The sequence below is a fragment of the Arxiozyma heterogenica genome (assembly GCF_036370985.1).
Source record: "Arxiozyma heterogenica strain weizmannii chromosome Unknown scaffold_27, whole genome shotgun sequence".
Classification (NCBI taxonomy): Eukaryota; Fungi; Ascomycota; class Saccharomycetes; order Saccharomycetales; family Saccharomycetaceae; genus Arxiozyma; species Arxiozyma heterogenica.
The window spans coordinates 413,517-433,796 of NW_027042680.1; the positions used below are offsets into that span (position 1 = coordinate 413,517).

The 20,280-nt window shown below is 31.1% G+C and overlaps 7 protein-coding genes across 7 annotated transcripts; 5 read left to right on the forward strand and 2 right to left on the reverse strand.

Moving 5' to 3' along the window:
- Positions 1–98: 98 nt before the first annotated feature.
- IBD2 (Ibd2p) lies at positions 99–1,232 on the reverse strand (the record flags this gene model as incomplete). The annotated part of the gene is made up of 1 exon (XM_064859836.1): positions 99–1,232. One exon carries the CDS (start codon positions 1,230–1,232, stop codon positions 99–101), a length of 1,134 nt encoding a protein of 377 aa, XP_064713209.1.
- Positions 1,233–1,916: 684 nt separating this feature from the next.
- RIA1 (GTPase RIA1) lies at positions 1,917–5,270 on the reverse strand (the record flags this gene model as incomplete). The annotated part of the gene is made up of 1 exon (XM_064859837.1): positions 1,917–5,270. One exon carries the CDS (start codon positions 5,268–5,270, stop codon positions 1,917–1,919), a length of 3,354 nt encoding a protein of 1,117 aa, XP_064713210.1.
- Positions 5,271–5,725: 455 nt separating this feature from the next.
- PWA37_003307 (uncharacterized protein) lies at positions 5,726–5,977 on the forward strand (the record flags this gene model as incomplete). Its single annotated transcript, XM_064859838.1, has 1 exon — positions 5,726–5,977. The coding sequence occupies one exon, from the start codon at positions 5,726–5,728 to the stop codon at positions 5,975–5,977; it is 252 nt and encodes an 83-aa protein (XP_064713211.1).
- Positions 5,978–7,830: 1,853 nt separating this feature from the next.
- RPL42A (60S ribosomal protein eL42 RPL42A) lies at positions 7,831–8,151 on the forward strand (the record flags this gene model as incomplete). The annotated part of the gene is made up of 1 exon (XM_064859839.1): positions 7,831–8,151. A coding segment is annotated over one exon (321 nt), but the record flags the coding sequence as incomplete, so codon positions are not given.
- An 866-nt stretch (positions 8,152–9,017) lies between these two features.
- On the forward strand, positions 9,018–11,438 carry CBK1 (serine/threonine protein kinase CBK1; the record flags this gene model as incomplete). Its single annotated transcript, XM_064859840.1, has 1 exon — positions 9,018–11,438. The coding sequence occupies one exon, from the start codon at positions 9,018–9,020 to the stop codon at positions 11,436–11,438; it is 2,421 nt and encodes an 806-aa protein (XP_064713213.1).
- Positions 11,439–15,282: 3,844 nt separating this feature from the next.
- Positions 15,283–16,263, forward strand: YGP1 (Ygp1p; the record flags this gene model as incomplete). The annotated part of the gene is made up of 1 exon (XM_064859841.1): positions 15,283–16,263. The coding sequence occupies one exon, from the start codon at positions 15,283–15,285 to the stop codon at positions 16,261–16,263; it is 981 nt and encodes a 326-aa protein (XP_064713214.1).
- Positions 16,264–18,430: 2,167 nt separating this feature from the next.
- MEP2 (ammonium permease MEP2) lies at positions 18,431–19,984 on the forward strand (the record flags this gene model as incomplete). Its single annotated transcript, XM_064859842.1, has 1 exon — positions 18,431–19,984. One exon carries the CDS (start codon positions 18,431–18,433, stop codon positions 19,982–19,984), a length of 1,554 nt encoding a protein of 517 aa, XP_064713215.1.
- Between the last annotated feature and the right edge of the window lie 296 nt (positions 19,985–20,280).

The window sequence follows — 20,280 nt, forward strand, 5'->3', positions numbered from 1 at the left end:
ATGATGCAATAATATTTGAATAGTGAATCTAACAGTAATACAAATGAGTATAACTATATTGTTACTATATGTTCTTTTTCTTTTTTAAAATTACTTCCTTAACGATTTCGTTTACGATGTCCTTGTTGTTGTTGGTATTGCTGATGATTTTGATTATGCTGGTGTCTATCTCTATTAGATGAAGGCGGTAGACGATTATATCCGAACATATTATTATACCATTTAATCATATTCTTCGGTGGTTCACCAAACACTAGGTAGTATTCACAAAACATACACATAGGTTTATCCCTATCAATCAATACGGCAAAGTCTGGTCTTTTATTATTAACGTTTGTTCCTTTAGGAATATATTCAAAGTCATGATAGTTATAGTTTTTGAATCTCTGTGAAGCTCTGTGATTAGAATTTATACTATGGTGAGGACAACAGGTCTCGTGATCAAAAGGATGATTATTAACATCATGCTCGATATCTTCTTCATCATTAAGATTACCATCTCCCTCTTCCTCACTACCCATATTATTTATACCAATATTAGAAGTTGTTTCATATTGTCTGGTATCATTTACAAGTTCTTCAATTCTAGTATGATCTTGGTTACTTAGAATTTTATGCTTGTTGTTTTCTAATGAAGCCACTGTATTATTATCTAATTCAGTTATACTTAATTCATTCCCATTGATTACAGCATGTAATTGTCCCTGAGAATCAGCAGGAAACCCATTTGGTAGAACAGATTCAATCATTTCTGATATTCTTTTACCAATAGCATCTGGAGACGCGTCATGTGTTTCATAATCAAATATTATTTCAGCTTCTTCACCATCAAGATGTAAATCTGGATTTAAAAAATCCTCATTCATGAACTCGTGTACTTCAGAGTTATCAGTACTAAGAGTTTTTTTAGATTTATTAACATTCTTATTACTATTGTGTTTATCATCTATATTTATAGTGGCAGTTGTTGTAGTTGTGAGATGATTGTTGTTAGAATCTATCACTTTTGAGTTATCTTTTTTACTATCATCTATTAATCGTTTGCCATTATCTCTGATTACAAACTGCATGGAATGTTGTGTCTTATCAAATGCTTTTCTGTCCTGTAATTGATTTGAAAGTATACTAGTCAGAGCTTTAACACCTTCCTGCATCATGACATTGATCGGAAGTGGTCCATTATTAGAAACTAGTTCTATGGATGTATCAGTATTTTTTTTATTTGTACTCATTGTGAGATTTTACACGTTCCAAATAATATTCAGAAGAGAAACAACAATAATGAAACTAATGATCTAAAGATACAAAAAATCAATCAATTTTCTGGTTATCCAATCTTTTGTCTTAATTCTGGTCAAAAATGAATATATGTAACACACTATTTTTTTCTTATACAAATTTTTTTCCTTGATGATAATTAAATAAATAATCTACAAAAATATTCTTTCACTTTAACTTCTTCCTTGTAGCATGTATGAAACTTATTTAAATTCTTCCTATTTGAATAGACCAGTATCCCTCCCTTTGTATTAAAGATAATATAATTCCACCTTTTTATTCGATTGATTTTCTTTGTATCAAATATTGCAGTTTTTCATAATTCTCTTTTCTCTTCTTTTCTCCTATGGCATCGGTAGAAAAAGAGAGAGTAGATAAAAAATAGTCAAAGAATGATTGACTACCAACAATTACAAGAATACATCAACGAATTTATATATTTTTATCTACCGTACTAATGTATTGAGAAGGCATGGTTAAACTTAAGTTTCTATAAGAAAGAAAGAAAATTTATTAAAAAACATAAATGCAACAGCATTATCGTAAAATTATATACATATTCCTATATATATTTATATAGAAACGTATGAGTACATTTTTATGCAAACATGCATTTATATCAGACAATTTTCCATTCATTAGTTTTTCTTTAGAGTACGTTGTTTTTCTGCATTTTGGATGATCTTCTCATCAACAAACAAACCTTTACATCTTCTAATAGCATTCATGTGTTTACGGGCAATATTTTCTCGATCAGCAGTGTCACCTAGTTCCTCTAATTCTTCTTCTGTGGTTGGAACCCAGAATGGATCTAAGTCGATACACTCATAACCAGAAAAGATTAACTGCGGTTGAGCTGCACCTGATGTTTTCTTACGTAGATCTTCACTAAATCCAAAAGCTTCAATGACTGGGATATGTGCCTCAATTTGAAAGAATGGAGTACCTTCCTTCATCTCCTCAGATATAATCTTACCGTGTCTTTGTTGTACCACTGCATATACTTTACCCAACACATCAACTGAAGTTTGAATATCACAGGAATACATTGCCCACATTATCCTTGGCGACCAATCTAAGAAGGATTGATGGATTTGGTCCCTAATAGTTGTAATGAATCTACCAAAAATATTTGGAATATCTGTTTGATAATGCGGATCATTAATATTAGATAATTCTTCCTCACCCATAATATGAATATCTTCGATAACAATACACATACCTTGAACTGGTTCATTAGCCAATGGACCTTCTTTTACAGATAATTGAAATCCATTAATTACTGAATCTGCAAACTCTAAAGTTCCCAAAGTTTTCTTTTTTATACTACCCAATAACCCATTTTCTGAAACCAAAATATTACAACCATATCTTTTGGGTCCAAACGCTGATATTTTGTCAATACATGTAGAAAGATAATCCTTATTGTTTTGATCATTTTGTAATAACTCGTTTAATTTAGTGAAAAATGTTTCCTTATCCATCACATCTATACCCTCAGTAAATGAATCATTTGAAATATCGTCTATAATTCTTTTTATTGTTGATTCATTCTTATCCAAAAAATGAGTAATTCTATCACTCAATGGCAATGATCTTAATGTGATTTTATATGAACCGAGTGTAGTTACTGTAACACTTCTACCTAGGTCAGGATTTTTCATTGGATTCAAATCTGTAGTCTCTAAAAAGGTTTCTCTATATGGAATAGCTGGTTCTGAATGAGTAAGTTCAATTCCCGCAAATCTTTCGTGAAGATCCTTTAAGCATCTTTCTAAATGTAGCTCACCTGCAGTACACAAAATTTGTTCACCATTATCATTGATATACGTATCTACACATGGGTCTGCTTGATTAAGTAATTTTAAACCTCTGACTAATTTTGACATTTCCATTGGATTAACAGGTTCGACAGCAACTCTCACGATTGGAGTTGTATGGATGTTTATACCAGCTAAATTTACTCCTCTAACACCAGATTCAATTAAAGTACCATTTTTTAAAATTTTACCAGCTAAGCCACCAATACCAACAATATTTCCTGCCGGACACTCCTCTAAAGAGACTAACTCTTTCCCCATAAATAGGTACAGATGGGTAATTGTGGCTGTTTTTATGTGTTCGGTTGGTTTCTCAGGATCATACTTTGGTTCCAAAACAGAAACTTCTTGTCCAACACGTAGTGTACCACTGTACACTCTTGCAAAACCAATCAAAACTTCATCTCTTTCATCAAAAAGATCTTCTAATTCCGCTTCTTCATTCACTTCATATCCAATTTGGTTTACTGTTAATTGTGATTCTAATGGACTTTCTTCCTCATACTCAAAGATTGCGTTTAATGGATTGGTTGGGTCTAATTCTTGTGGAACAAATTCAGGTATTAAATCATTGCCATCATTAAATTCATCATTACTATCATTTCGCCTAGAAGCAAATTCAGAATTGAGTGATGCAAAATCTTTATCAACTATATTATTTTGGTCATTTTCCTTTGTTGCTTTTTTCCTACTCTTCTCATTTGAAAGATCAATATCAGGGGTAAATGTAGTGTCTTCAGCTCTTTTATATAAGTCTGAAGAATTTATGTCTTTATCGTCTGTATTCAATTTAGATAATTTCTCGATTAATTCAGCTCTTCTTGCCGCGTTTAATGCTTCTTCACGAAATTTCTTATTTTTGTCAAATTGATCAGGAGTTATTGTATTAAATTTACCTTCAACAGGTAGTTCATCTCTTGGTATCGAAAGTATCTTTGAGACATATGCAGACACAGGTCCTTTTTTATTACAATCACCCATAGCTTCAATCAAATTATTATCAACATTCAATTTGCTATGATCATGACCAATAATGGTATCCAATCTTTCTTTTTGAGATTCTAATGGAGAGGGTAATTTCTCAATGACAGTTAATAAAACAGCTGTACTAACAGGTAACCACTGGCTTATTATAGTTCTTAATAATTGTTTATCATCTTTTGATCTTAAATCTCTTGGTAACAATTTAATATTTAATGCTTTTGTAATCTTTTCAATGACTTCTAAATTCCTTCCCTTAATAACTATATTTTGATAAATTTTCCAAATATTATCTAATATTAATGTGACAAATAACGGTTTTAAGGATCTACCCTTCAAACCTTTTTGATTAATAATTTTCTTTGTTTTGGGGTCCATGTAAAAATCACCCCATAACACTTTCTGTAGATTATCTCTTTTAGCACCCAATTTAATTTCATAAAATTTAGCTAATTGGCCAATATTAAAGCCCCATCCATCAATAGCGGATGCAAAGATAACATTATTATTGGCTGGATTGAAATACAGATCCGAATCATCTCTTTCGGTAAATTTTGCCTCCATATTAGTTTCTAACTGCTCTCTCCATGTGTAGTCATCCAATTGTTTTTCACCTACGAAGAAAGAGCCAATAACAGAATTTACTTGTTCAATGACTTTATTTAAATGCAGGTATGCCTCTTGTGGAGTTAATTGTAATTCTGTGATTAATCTATCGATTTTATTTAAGACAAGGACAGGTTTTAATTTCTCAATCCAGCATTGTCTTAAAACAGTAATAGTTTGTGAACATACACCTTCAACTACATCAACTAATACCACAGCACCATCACATAACCTTGAAGCAGCGCTCACCTCACTTGAAAAATCGATATGACCAGGAGAATCGATTAAGTTTATTAAATGTTCATTAACTAAAGGTTCATCTTTTCCCTCCTGTTTATGCAAAACTCTAAAATATAAGGAGATAGCAGAGGATTCCATAGTGATCCCTCTTAATTGTTCATCTGGTCTTGAATCTAAAAATCTAATTTTGCCCGCTAATCTTTGGGAGATGATCCCGTTTGAAGCCAACAGGGAGTCTGATAACGATGTTTTACCATGGTCTACATGGGCTACAATACATATATTTCTTATACATGATGCATCATTTTGTAATCTTTTAAATGTATCATGACCAATCCTCGACATATTTTAAATTAATTTGTTTTTTCTGTGATTTCTGTCAATAGAAGTTATTAGTATAGACTGAATTGATAGATTAGTTAATATATTACTTAGTTAAACAGGGGATAAGAAAAGAAAAGAAAAGTTAAATAGATGTATACTGGCTCCCTTTCGTCTATTTCTTGTAGTGTGTGGATGGGTGCTTCTTGATCCTATTAGTTCCCCTTGTTAATTTCTGCCTCTTGATAAATTCTTTTTTTTTAATCAAACTATTTCAGGTATTTCTTTTTCTTTTCTTTTCATAAATTCGAGATTGTTCAAGATAGGAAAAAAAAAAAAAGAGAAGATCAAATTTTGTGTATCGAAGTAATGATGGTGCATAAAGTTAAAAGAGGTAAGGATAACTTTGGAAATCGATAATAGAGTTGATAAGTGCAAGAAGAACGAAAGGAGGAGTTGAGAGACGATTCAGGTGAGAAATGAGCAAAGAGGATGAAATAAAAAATATAGGTGAAAATGGAAAAAAGAAAGAGAATGAACCTTTAGTTAAATGCCCTGATTGCGGTGACTTATTGCAGAAATGTTTAATTCAACAGAACTATGCTATGGTCATATGTCCTAATGAAAAATGTGAATACCCATTCAATCAACATGAGATTGCTGATAATCTTGTATATGTGGATGATAACGATATACTGGAGGTGGCCAGACTGAGATTAAGCAAGAAATAGTTGTGTGCAAGGAAAACAAAACGAACCTTGGTATAAGATAATTTTTAGTACACTTACACACCGTATTTAGCATTGTTACGCATATGTAAATATATCATTTTGTAGTAAATAGAACAAATAATATAGGTCGTTAACAAATAATAGATTGGCTGATATGATAAATATTCCAGAATCTGTGTGGAGGGGAGGGGAAGGAAAAAAACAAAAAAGGAAAAAATATGACGATATATGGTAATGACTGTTTTTATTTTGTAACATCCGTACATCTCAAAATAAGACGAGTTCAAAATATTTTTTACTCAAAAAAGGTAGGTTGCTTTTCTTGAGTACGATAATATCCAATTATGGAAATTTAAATATATACATTTTCGGTTGCTTTGCACACTGACATAAATAAGAAAACAAGACAAGGAAAAAGAAGGACAAATAAGTTTGTTTGCTTGGAGAGCCAAGAAAGCAGGAAAATATCTTCTCTTTCTAGTATGTACGATGTAAGCGTTTTCTCTATTGGACACTAACCACAACCATATTGGTTCTGTTTATGTAGATGGGTGTTGATTCCCATGTTGTGCTGCCTTTCAGGTATCGAACTGCATTTCCTTTCTACCTAATCTCCCTTCCCTCCCTCCCTCCCTCATTCTCCTTTGGTCTATTACTTCCACTCACTCTCTGTATCCTCTCTTCGTCCTAATTTTTCTTTTCCTTGTAGTCTCATGACTGGTATCGCCCCCCTCCCCCCAGGACTACGACACTCACACTGAACCTAACTATGCCGCCACAACAAATCTGCTGGCAGGAAGGGAGATCACACGTACGTAGAGTGTATGGCTACGGCTAATTCAACTTAGTTTTTACTCTGTTGCTGTAGCAAGTAACTAGCCACCACTTAGTCTCACAATAATTACTCGCTGTTGTGAGAACGTCATCTCCATTTACCTACAGAGGTAAGGAGAAACTGCAAGTAGAGCAATCTTTCCAGTGTGTAACCATCCCACCTGTCCACATCGATCTATCCTTTCTGCCTTCCTTGAGACGGAATGTAATGCTAATTCCAATCTATCAAGCCAAAAATAAAAAAAAAATCTTGCTTTATTTGTCTAATGTATTGAAAATTGGATACATACTTGATATTACATGGGTATTGTGTAGGCAATATTTGTTCATCTTAGACGTCTAAAACGGATACCTCAGTAGTACGAAAAAGCAATAGCAGTCACAATGGGTATGTTGGATTCGTTAAAAATCGATATTAAGGATCAGAGGATGAGATAATGATTTTTTTTACGAATTGAGAATATTAAGAGAAACTTGATGAATAATGACTAGGTTTTTTTAAAAAGTGTGGATTTATTGTTTAAAGAGAATGTGTTGCTGTGGGGTTTTTTTCAATGGCAAATTAATTGCGGTTTAAATTTGATTACGTTTATTACATAGAGTATAACTAATTAAAGAATAATTATGTGGTGAATAAAGATGAATGGATGGGAAGGAAAGGCAATAAAATAGTTGAAATTCTATTGATTTGTCCAGATTATATATATCATATTTAATTAATGTCTAAGAGTTCTACAGATGTATTAGAGAAAATATCATATGTCTCTGTTGTTGTTGTCTATGTGCTAATTAGATAGCAAAAAAAAATTATATGGTTGCATAATGTTTCACTTCTGATGTCCGTTTAACAAACAAAAAAATAAACTTTGAGGGATTGCAAAAAGGGATTTTTATACTAACAAAATAAATGAAACCATTTTTGATATTTATACCTAGTATAAATATTAATATGGAATTATTATTATCATGTGATTGTTGTTCATAATTTTAAAAATTATTTTTTTTATTTTATTTTTTAAATAGTTAACGTTCCAAAGACTAGAAAGACTTTCTGTAAGAGTAAGACCTGTAGAAAACACACTCAACACAAGGTTACTCAATACAAGGCTGGTAAGGCTTCTTTATTTACTCAAGGTAAGAGACGTTATGACCGTAAACAATCTGGTTTTGGTGGTCAAACTAAGCCAGTTTTCCACAAGAAAGCTAAGACTACTAAGAAGGTCGTTTTAAGATTAGAATGTGTCGTTTGTAAGACCAAGGCTCAATTACCATTAAAGAGATGTAAGCATTTCGAATTAGGTGGTGAAAAGAAACAAAAGGGTGCTGCTTTACAATTCTGAGGATATTATATATAATAGAATATATATATATTTTTCATATTACACTTATAAGATCCTTGCTACGTACACATTTAATTTAATACTACTACAATAAATTAGAATATGTTGTGTTTGTTGTTTTTTTTTTATCGTTCCCTCTTTCAGATGGGAGTCCAGCAATAAGCGAAATCCATTAAAACACAGATGTCAGTGTGTGCAAAATCCATATCGATGCCAGTGATCGAATATCTGTAAAAAATAATAATAATAATTAGCCTATTCTGTTTTTCTTGTGTAATGAGTCAATATTTACTGAATTTTTTTTCATTACGGTTATCCTTGTTAGTTTTACTTAATTGTTCTTATATGAGAATAACTAAAGTACCAAAACTAATGTTAGTAGCAGTCGTGGTATATGGATTCAAGTTAAAGACCACACCAAAAATAAAAAAAAGAAAAAAAAAAAAAAAAAGAAAGAAATAAGAGAAACAGAGAGACGAAAAGAAAGAAATTATGGATAAGCACTAAATAAAGTGATCGTTCTATGTGATTTTGTTCATGTGAATGGCAAAAGCGAAAAAAAAAGAAAAAAGAAAAAAACAAGAAAAGAAGAAAACAACTGGGTTTGAAATTTTCATTTTTCCCACTGAAAAGAGAAAAAACTGAAAATTCGTGAAAAATAATTTAAGGAACTGATGGTACGAAAAGAGGATGGATACCTGATCAATTTTGATCAGATGGATGGATGAATGGATTTAAGCATCGCCACACACAATAATATATAATATATTTTTTAATAAAGATCTTAACACTAGTCTTTAGCACATTAATTCTATGGTTACACAATACTCAACGGAGAAACTTTAACATAAAGACAAGGAGAAATCATGTACAGAAACAAAAATCCGTATGCAAATCATCAACAATACAACGAACAAACAAATTCTACAAATGCAAACACATTTTATCAACAACAACAACAAAACCAGTATCTTGATGAAATAAATTCTTATTCCAAACCTCCTGCATCTAATTTCAGTAGTAATTATATGAATAACCAAAATTCTCATCACTCTTTTCAAGAATATGCACAATCTCAAATTACGGGGAATGATATAAATAACACAACAGGGAAGAATATATCATTAAATCCTGGTGTTTTTCAAGATGTACCATCATTGACTCTTCCATCAAATATAAACTATGGATTTCTACAACAACAACAACAACAGCAGCAGCAGCAGCAATTTTCAAGTAGTCCACTACAACAGCCACCCATTTTAGGAAGTATATATAAGCATAACAATAATTCAAATAGTTTAGTACAGAATACAACAGGGCTAAGTCATCAGCATGATTCACCTATCCAAGGTATTCCTCAACCAAGACAATCATTTAGTCCAAGTCAATATTCTTCTGAATCAGATTATAATAGTATTGGACTGGGACAAACTAATACTAATAATAACCTCAGTAATACAAGTAATAATAATTCCAATTTCGGAACTTCAAATAGTAACGATCATAGCGGTGCAAGTAGTCCATTCCATCAACCGCACTATGAGCATAGCGATTCGGTATCTCAAAGAAGTGCAGCAATAAGTTTTACTAATCTACCTCAACCTGGTGATAGTAATAATAATATTGGGAATGTTAGTCCAGTATTATCTCAATCTTACCAACAATCAACTTTCAACAACAACTATAACAACACTAATACTACTACTACTACTACTAATAATAATAATAATAATGTTAATAATGTTAATATTAATGATAATAATAGCAATGTTAATAATGTTACTGGGAATAACTATATGTATTTTGAAAGACGACCAGATCTTTTGACTAAATCTACACAAGATAAAGCTGCCGTGGTTAAATTAAAAATTGAGAACTTTTACCAACAATCAGTTAAATATGCTATTGAAAGAAACGAACGTAGAGTTGAATTAGAAACAGAATTAGCATCTCATGATTGGTCTGAAGAAAGGAAATCTCGACAGTTGGCTTCATTGGGTAAGAAAGAATCACAGTTTTTACGTCTTAGAAGAACAAGGTTGTCTTTAGAGGACTTCCAAACCGTTAAAGTTATTGGTAAAGGTGCATTCGGTGAGGTTAGATTAGTACAAAAGAAAGATACAGGAAAAGTGTATGCTATGAAGACATTACTAAAATCAGAAATGTATAAGAAGGACCAACTAGCGCATGTGAAAGCTGAAAGAGATGTCTTGGCAGGCAGTGATTCTCCATGGGTAGTTTCGTTGTATTATTCTTTCCAAGATGCTCAATATTTGTATTTAATTATGGAGTTTTTACCAGGTGGTGATTTAATGACCATGCTAATAAGGTGGCAATTATTTACGGAGGATGTTACAAGATTTTATATGGCAGAATGTATTTTGGCTATTGAGACAATTCATAAACTGGGTTTTATTCATAGAGATATTAAACCAGATAATATTTTAATTGACATTAGAGGCCATATTAAATTGTCCGATTTTGGTTTGTCTACAGGTTTCCACAAGACACATGATTCTAACTATTATAAAAAATTATTACAAGAGGATGATGCTGGCAACGCCAATAACGTTAACAATGGTTTCAACAAACCAGGTCAAAACAATAATACTAAGAGGCAAACAATGATGGTGGATTCTATTAACTTAACTATGTCTAACAGACAACAAATTCAAACTTGGAGAAAGTCGAGAAGATTGATGGCATATTCTACTGTGGGTACACCAGATTATATAGCACCAGAAATTTTTTTATATCAAGGATATGGTCAAGAATGTGATTGGTGGTCACTGGGTGCTATTATGTACGAATGTTTAATTGGTTGGCCCCCTTTCTGTTCTGAGACTCCACAAGAGACATATCGTAAGATTATGAATTTTGAACAAACTTTACAGTTCCCAGATGACATCCATATTTCGTACGAAGCAGAAGATTTGATTCGTCGTTTATTAACACATGCAGATCAAAGATTAGGTAGGCACAGTGGTGCAGATGAGATTAAAGCACATCCATTCTTTAGGGGTGTTGACTGGAATACAATTAGACAAGTGGAAGCACCATATATTCCAAAATTAAGTTCTATCACAGATACAAGATTTTTCCCAATAGATGAGTTGGAAAATGTCCCAGATTCACCTGCAATGGCACAAGCGGCCAAACAAAGAGAACAAATGATGAAACAAGGTGGTAGTGGTCTTAATAATGGTGCAGCAATTAAGGAGGATTTACCATTCATTGGTTATACCTACTCTAGATTTGACTATTTGACCAGAAAAAATGCATTGTAATAAAATAACAGAAATGCAGTAGTCTCATTATCGACATAGTTAGAAATAAATAGTAATATGTATGTAGATTCGACGTATAATATGTTGGTAGTAGGAATCAAATTAATAAAAATATCCAATATTATTCGCAAAATCTTATCAATTATTAGAAATTGTCGAGATTCTATATATTAGAGTTCAAAGGATCCGAAATTCAAAGTTCAATTGTGTAATATTTGCCTTAAGACATAATAAGAGTTATTTTATAACGATTAATAATGTGCTTCTGTGCAATTCAGGAATATTAATTTCTATATATGTGTTGAAAATATCAGACGAATATATATTAATAATTGATATTTGAAGACAAACGAATAGACACAAATAATCACAGTATTGTTAAAAGCAATAAAAAAATTGGTGATTAAGAGATTAATATAGATAACCTTTTATTCAAAGAATGAAAATACATATTGAAAGAAAAAATAGAAGATAATGAAACAATATAACATATTCTTTGTAAACATTTTTCGTAATTAGGTTTTACACTCATATATATATATGCTTTTATTCTTTATTTTCAAGCTCTTAAAGAGGTTCAGTTATTATAAGCATACCAACAATGTTACTTCTCAATCATGACCATTATGCTCAGTAGTATTTTTGGACATATTTTCTTATTTATATAATATTTTATTAATAATTTCCTATATCAGCTGGATTAGACATAAAATAAGAAAATATATTTATTATTAAACTAAAAATGTTGTTAGAATGAAGAAATAAATGATAATTGACTATATGGTAATCAATTATTGTTCATTTTATCTGGTATTTTGTTGATTTTTTTTTTCTTTATTTAGTACATATTTTAAACAGGCATGTTATTATAAAATATTTTAAAATTTTGACACAAAACATAAAATGATGAAAATTATTATCTCAAAACTACTCATTCTTCGACTACAATAGACATCAAAATATTAAAATTATACACGTAACAAAAGCTCTGCTATTCATGAATAACAGCATAAAAAGTTTCATGGTTTTCCAAATTACACGATTTTGTAAGAGTAAAGGTTGATAAAAAATAAAACAAAAGTAACTACGCAAGTCTGTCAAAAAATTACTACAAAAAAAGATATAATAAAGTGATAAATTGGTAAGAAAGATGCCTAAAACTACATCTCTTCTAATCTATGATTGCTAAAATCTCTAAACCACATAAGAAATGGTTAGTAATTAACTAATGTTGAAATAGAATGTTTTGTAATGAAATAGATAGAACAATAAGATTTTAGCAGACACTAAACGGTAAATTTTTGAGTAATAATCGTTGAGAGATCACCAAAAGTTGTTGAGCTTGTTTATTAAATATCTTACTGTTCGTAGAAGAAAATGGCTTAATGTTAACATATATAAAGCCAAGGATTTCATCATACATTATTTTTATCTTATTTGCAATCTTTGTATATTACTATTTCTATGTTGTATATAGAGAAAAACAAAAGTGAAGAACTTTATTATAATTTTGTATACTAAATCTGTTTAATATAATATTGAGAATGTTTACTATATATTGAATGAATACAGGTGCTCATTCTCAACAACTAATCACAATATTATCGTCACTAAAGGATCTAATTATTTCAATTAGGTAACAAAGGAGTGAAGGAAATTAAATAGAAATTTGTAGAACAATTTGAAAATCTCCTGTAGCTCACCTGAAAATACTAAATATGCTTAATTATTCCTTAGTATATAATCAACTAAATAAATAAATCTCCTTTCTAAGTGTCAACTTATGAGAAGAAATTGCATTTGGCAACTCACGTTTTTAACTTTCACACTTTGAAAATAAATACTAATCAACTATCAAATTTTGGAAAAAAAAATAAAACAAACAAACAAAACCTAGAAAATAGTAAGTGATATCAGTCGAAATATTAAACAAGATTTTCATACAGAAATACTAGATGACTTCACAAGAACGTAAACCTTCAAGAAAAATATACATGACATATATAATATTAAATATTATTATTAAAAAAGCTGATAAGAATTATCTCCTGTTTTATTTAAGCGTTTTTAACTTTATGAAAGTTCTGATTTTTTTTTGTATATTAAATGTCACATGTCATTAAAAGAAACAAAAAAAAAATCTTGTCACTTACCTTTTAACAACCCGTTATCTGAAAACTTACGATTTCATTATTCTACCCTTAACTAGAGAACTTTTGATGACTTCGAATGAACCGTTTTCAATGAAAAAAAGCAATTACAATTTTTATAACTTATCACGACATTTTTGTTTATTACTACATAAATGAAAAAATACAAACAAACCAATAAACAGTACTTTTTTAAATAACTAAATACTAACGTTATTTGTAACTATTATCCTCAAAGTGTCTATTGTTTTTCTATTGAACCTCTTATCTATAGAGTAATTCTATAACCAAATTGAGATCCTATCTATGTCTGTTTTTGATCTAAAAGTAATTGACAGATGTCTTTAGATAACTTTCAATTCCAATAATAACAGATAAACAAACAAACAAACAGAAAGGTCGAGATACATACAAAAAGTTCTATTGTAACAAATCTTATAATAAACAAAATTTACTTACAAAGACCTGGCTTTTTCTAGAAAAAAAAAGAAAGAAAAAAATTAAATAATAGAACAATAACAACCGAACGAGAAAAAATTAATTACTTTACCTAAAGAAGAAATTAAGTCAAACGAAAAAAATCAACTCATATTACCCTTTTAATTTACCCTATTGTTCTGGAAAATTTTTTTCTCACTCTTTTATTTTAGTTAAAAATAACAAAAGAAAAACTAGTAGACTTTAACAATATAGATGAACCGTCAAGAAACATAGCCTCCTTTACTTTTCTTAACTCATTTGAAAAATATATGCCAAAAAAGTACTTTCTTACTAAATGAGATATTTCACCATTGTAATAGACTAAAGTATAGAAAGAAATGAATGTTTGTTGTACTAAACCATTTTGTTGCAGTCCTTATGATTAATTCATAGTAATATCTTCAATGTAGGAGATCTCCTTAAAAATCTCAGTATTGAGAAATATGTAATTAAGTGGAACAGATACAAAGAACTGAAAGGGGCAAACAAAATAAAGAGGTATTTTTTTTGCATTTCTTTTCTTTCCCTCTTCTCCCACTCTTAATTTCCTTTCTTGTTCTTTATTTTTTTTTTCTACGAGAGTCATTTCCTTTCCCAGATTTTTACCTATATGGGTACAAAAGATCGAGATTTATTTACCTGAAAAGTAAATATTATTTCCTAATAGGGGAAGTTCGTTCGGAACTTCAGTCACCCAAAGAAGTATACACATTTACAAAAAAGGAAGCTTTGTATTCATTGGATATTAAGAAAAACAATGATTACATGATCGTTTGCTTCAATAAAACCTCGTAGAAGAAGATAAACTAAACAGGGATGATTTCAAAATAAGGAATGACTTGAAGGAATCGATAGAAATAGTTTAATTCTGTATCTCCTTTTGATTTCCATTTGTAAATATATCCTTTTAAGGAAACTGTATTATAGTTTACACTTTACTGTAAAGGGTTACTAAAATTAAAGTTTATTCAGGTTTGTCTCCAGTTAAAACAAACCTCTCGAGGAATTGTAAATTAATGCGCATATATACATACGAATATATATATATATATATGTAATGGGATCTTATCGCAGATTATTCGTCCCATTTTATATGTTTGACTGTCTTTTTCTTCACACACTTCAGTGTTTAGGCTCTTCGCATAGCTGAGCACAGACGCACAAAGAAGAAGACGAACCCAACTGTATAGGTACCTGTTCGATAATATTTAATAATGAAGTTTGAATACGTTTTTTCCACCTTACTGGCAACTGCTGCTTTAACTGAAGCTTCCCCAGTTAATATCTTTAAGAGAAATCTAGCTGTTCGTAATGTACACTCCTTAAATGAAACTTATTACAACAAGACTAACACATCTTCTCAACCGGAAACTTTACAATACGTTATTGCTGGTAGCAAATTAGCTGAATCTAACTCTACACTATATAGTAATTTCACCGAAGTTTCCAACTCTACCCGTGGATTAAACTTCACCGAATTATATGATGTTGCTCAAAACATCAATACTACTTTAGGTTACTCTCAAACCAAGGCTGGTGTTGTTGTTACTAATGAAAACACCATTGAATCCCTAGGTTTCTTATCATCTTTGTTATTTGAATCTGAAAAGCCAATTGTTATTGGTGAAGATGCTTCTTTAGCTGCTATTGTTGCTAATAACACAAATGCTGCTTCTCGTGGTCCATTGGTTGTTAAGAACAATGGTTATATCTACGCTGGTGCTTTAGCCCCATCCTCTGACGCTGCTGGTGTTCCATTAGGTTTTGTTTCCGGTGAACAAGTTAACTTTTTCTATGAACCATGTTTACCATCTATCATTGCTGAAAACTCTACTATCAGAACTAACTATACTAACTTCACCTCCTTGGATGTTACTGAATACGGTGTAGCTCCAATAGTCCCAATTGTTTACGATGCTGACTACTCTTCCCTATTGATCGAAGGTTTAGCTGCTGAAGTTCAAGGTTTAGTTGTTGTTTCTGCTAATGCTACCGCCTCTACCATCACATCCGACACTTTACCAATTGTTTACACTAGCCCAGACGCTCCATTCGCTGCTGTTACTGAAAAGGATATCCCAGAAGGTGCCATTGCTGGTGGTAACTTAACTCCAGTTAAGGCTCAAGTCCTATTATCTGTTGCTTATGCTAATGGTGTCACTGATATTGAATCTCTAAAGAAGGTTTTTGCTTAGACGCATAGAGACCTTCGTACTTTCTTTTTTCCTTTTTTTTTGAGAATTCAATATCAATGTTTTTCAGTACATACCTGCCTTTTATTTTAGGCGTTCATCATTAATTTGTTTTCTTACTTCTTTGCACGTTTAAATTAGAGACTATTCGATAATGTAACCTTTTATAAGAGATCTATTCTGGAGTCTCTTCATAATACCCCGCATAATAGCCCTTATCGTTTGAATTCGTTGGTGACCAGGATATTGGTTTACTGCTTTTTTAATCTTTATACTTTTCAATATACGTCATAAATTTTTTAATTCTTTTACATATTTAGTAATTATTTTTCTAATATAACGATACTTAATTCATATATTTCAAGTTTGTAATATATTTGACTGGTACATGGGAATAACGTAAGCTAACTTAAAATAAAGATTTTTTTAGTGACGCTGTAGTATCACCTGTTTGTTGTTCAAGAAAAAGAGGAAAAATGTTTCGATCTGAAAAAATGATGTTACATTTGAATTAGATGCTAAAAGTGGAACAGTGTACAAATGAGAAAAGGCACAGAAAACAAATATTTTCTATTGTTAGGCTACTTTTGAATAAAAAAGTATCAAAAAAAAGAAGAATCACCTAAACATATCAGTAAATCTTAAATCGACAGAATTATTAGCTATTATCTTTGATTTACTAAACCACATTACCGAACTATAGAAACCTGTGTTGAATAAAGGAAAAAAAATATTTTCATTTGAATTTATCCATTCCAACAAACAATCACGTTTTCTTACATAAATCAAAACAAAAAAGGAATAAAAACATAATAAGGAAAAGCAATTGTTTTCGTTGTCATACTTCTTGTAATAATTCATCAATGAATCTTCAAAGTATTTTGCTGTAATATTGGTTTTAAAAGAACTTTTCAAATTTATATCATTTCCATAATTAGTTTAGTAACTATATAGTCAATAAAGTTGCCAAAAGAGTCCAAGAGATCCTGCATATCTAAGTACACATTTATAAAGAAATGTACACGAAACTAAGTACTACTCAACTACACCTTCAACTCTGCCTTCGTTTTTGGTTTTATATCTTAACACTATTACCTTAAAAAGAAAACAATAATAAGAATATATTTATGGTTTTCTACCACTTTTATTTTATCTTATTATTGTGTACACAAACACTTATCTATTGGCTAACCAAGTAAAATAACCAAACAAATGTACCCACCTTCCTTATCAAAATTTCCTAAACGAGTTTATCCATTGTATTTCTTCTTGTTTATGAGTGTTCTTATCTAAATATCCCTTTATTGATATAAAATCATTTTTTTACTGAAGAAACAACGACATGTTAGCAATGCCAAAACTCACTAATTTTTTTTTTCTTCTCTTATCTTTTCAAAATTTGACACCACCTTTTTCTTTCCTTCTTTATTATTTTTTTTGTTTTTTTTATCTTATCAAAACTTCTATTGTTTATTAGAGATTAGAATAAGATTCTTATCTTAAGAAAACTCTTATCAGTGAAAACATATTCTTTTTTACTATTCTTTTGAGTCTTTATCAACTATGCTTTTTCATTATGGTGATTAAGTATTGACCTCAATGAGGAGTTCGATTAAATAGTTAATTTTATGTAATTTTGAGACAGGCTATTACTCTAGCACTCCCCTTCTCCAGAAGAATTATTGATATGGCTAATAACAAAACATTCTTTTTTTTAATAACGACTATACATTAGAAGATTTAACAATGGAGGAAGAAAAATAATAATCGGAGTCTTCTAATTATAATATTTCCAATTCGAATTTTTTGGATAATATTGTTTATAATCATTTTTTTATCAGATATTTGCTAATATGTATGCTTTTTTTTATTAATTTACAATAGATGTAAGTCTTTCTCCTACTTCAATTACAGTACTCCATTAAATTTCACACATCAATGACTAAACTAATATTCATCTTTTCATTTGTGTTACTAGATATTTCATGGATACAGTTAAGAAATAAACAAATTTGTATATAAAGAGGAATTATTATAATTTAAATTCAAGTATTATCATAAATACCTCTTTTTCTTGTCTGATGCAATGAAAAGAAACCATCAGCGTATAGTATTTAAAAAAATACTACCAAATATTGTCACAATTAACTTATATCAATAAAAAATAAATATGTCATACAATTTTACAGGCACACCTACTGACGTAGGCACAGGAGGTGATTCATTAACCACTGATTTGAATACACAGTATGAACTTGTCAATATGGCTTGGCTAGGTGTATGTACTGCCGGGGTTTGGCTAATGGTCCCAGGCATTGGTTTACTATATTCAGGTTTATCTAGAAAAAAACATTCACTATCTTCTTTATGGCTTTCTTTAACTGGCGCATGTGTCTGCATATTTCAATGGTTCTTCTGGGGTTATTCTTTAACCTTTTCTCACAATACCAGAGGTAATGGATTCCTTGGTACTTTACAGTTTTTTGGTTTCAGAAATGTACTGGGTGCACCATCAACTGACTCTGCAGTACCTGATATTTTATATGCAGTTTTTCAAGGTATGTTTGCTACCGTTTCTGGTGTCTTAGCCATGGGTGGCGGCGGCGAAAGAGCTAGATTGTTCCCAATGATGGTGTTCTTATTCCTATGGATGACTTTAGTATATTGTCCATGTGCTTGTTGGACTTGGAATAGTAGCGGCTGGTGTGCTGTCCTTGGTTCCCTTGATTTTGCTGGTGGTATTGTCCATCAAACAGCTGGCCATGGTGCGTTAGTATATGCTTTAGTATTAGGAAGAAGAGATAAAAAGAAAAATGGCTCAATCCCAAAATATAAACCACATTCTGTTACCTCTGTTGTTTTAGGAACTGTGTTTTTATGGTTCGGTTGGCAATTTTTTAATCCTGGCTCTGCAGGTAATGCCACTATTAGAGCTTGGTATGCTGCTATGAATACAAACTTGGCAGCTGCTTCTGGTGGGCTAACCTGGATGTTCATTGATTACTTCAGATATGACGGTAAATGGACAACTGTCGGTTTGTGCTCTGGAATCATTTCCGCATTAGTAGGCATCACACCAGGTGCTGGTTTTGTTCCAATTTGGGCTTCATTTATTATTGGTGTTTTGACCGCCATTGGCTGCAACTTTGCTGTTGATATCCAATATATGCTCAAGATTGATGATGGCTTTGCTGTTTGGGCGCTTCACGGTGTTGGGGGTTGTATTGGCGCTGTGCTAACAGGTATTTTCGCTGCTGATTATGTCAACGCTACCGCTGGTTCCTATATCGCTCCAATCAAGGGTGGTTGGCTAAACCACCATTGGAAGCAAGTTGGTTATCAATTAGCTTCCATGTCTGCAATATGTTCTTGGACTTGTGTTGTCACTGCCATTATCTTATTAGTTATGAACAGAATCCCATGGTTAAAGATCAGATTATTACCAGAAGAAGAAGAGAGAGGTACAGATGCTGCAGAAATCGGAGAATTTACATACCAAAGTGACGATGAAGACACATCTCCAACCAACGAACTAACCGAATCCGAAGAAGACTATACTTTTGTTCCACAACCAGTCAGATCTAGAGTCTCTGTGATGGCCTCCATCAAAAATAAAATCCATATATCAGAAGACAAAATTGGACAGATAGTTGATGAGGTATTAAGTAACAATAATGAGAATTTTTCAAGTAGTGAAGAGAAATCTGCCAAGGAAACAAACTAAGTACATCACAAAATACTAATGATAATATAATAAATTAATAATTTCCATAAACAAATAAATTCATTTTACAACATCTCCGTTATTTCATAATCATTTTTTTCATAATAATATAGATTTTTTTAATAATATTAGTAATATATAATTATCCTCCAACATCAAATAATATAATAAGAATTATTTCTTTTGTGATAGTTGCAATACTTATATACCTTTTTTTATTGTGTTTAGAAAATGAAGTAGTCCGTTAAAATGTTTGTACTTAATCAATAATCCAAGTCAAATAGCTTTTAAAACAT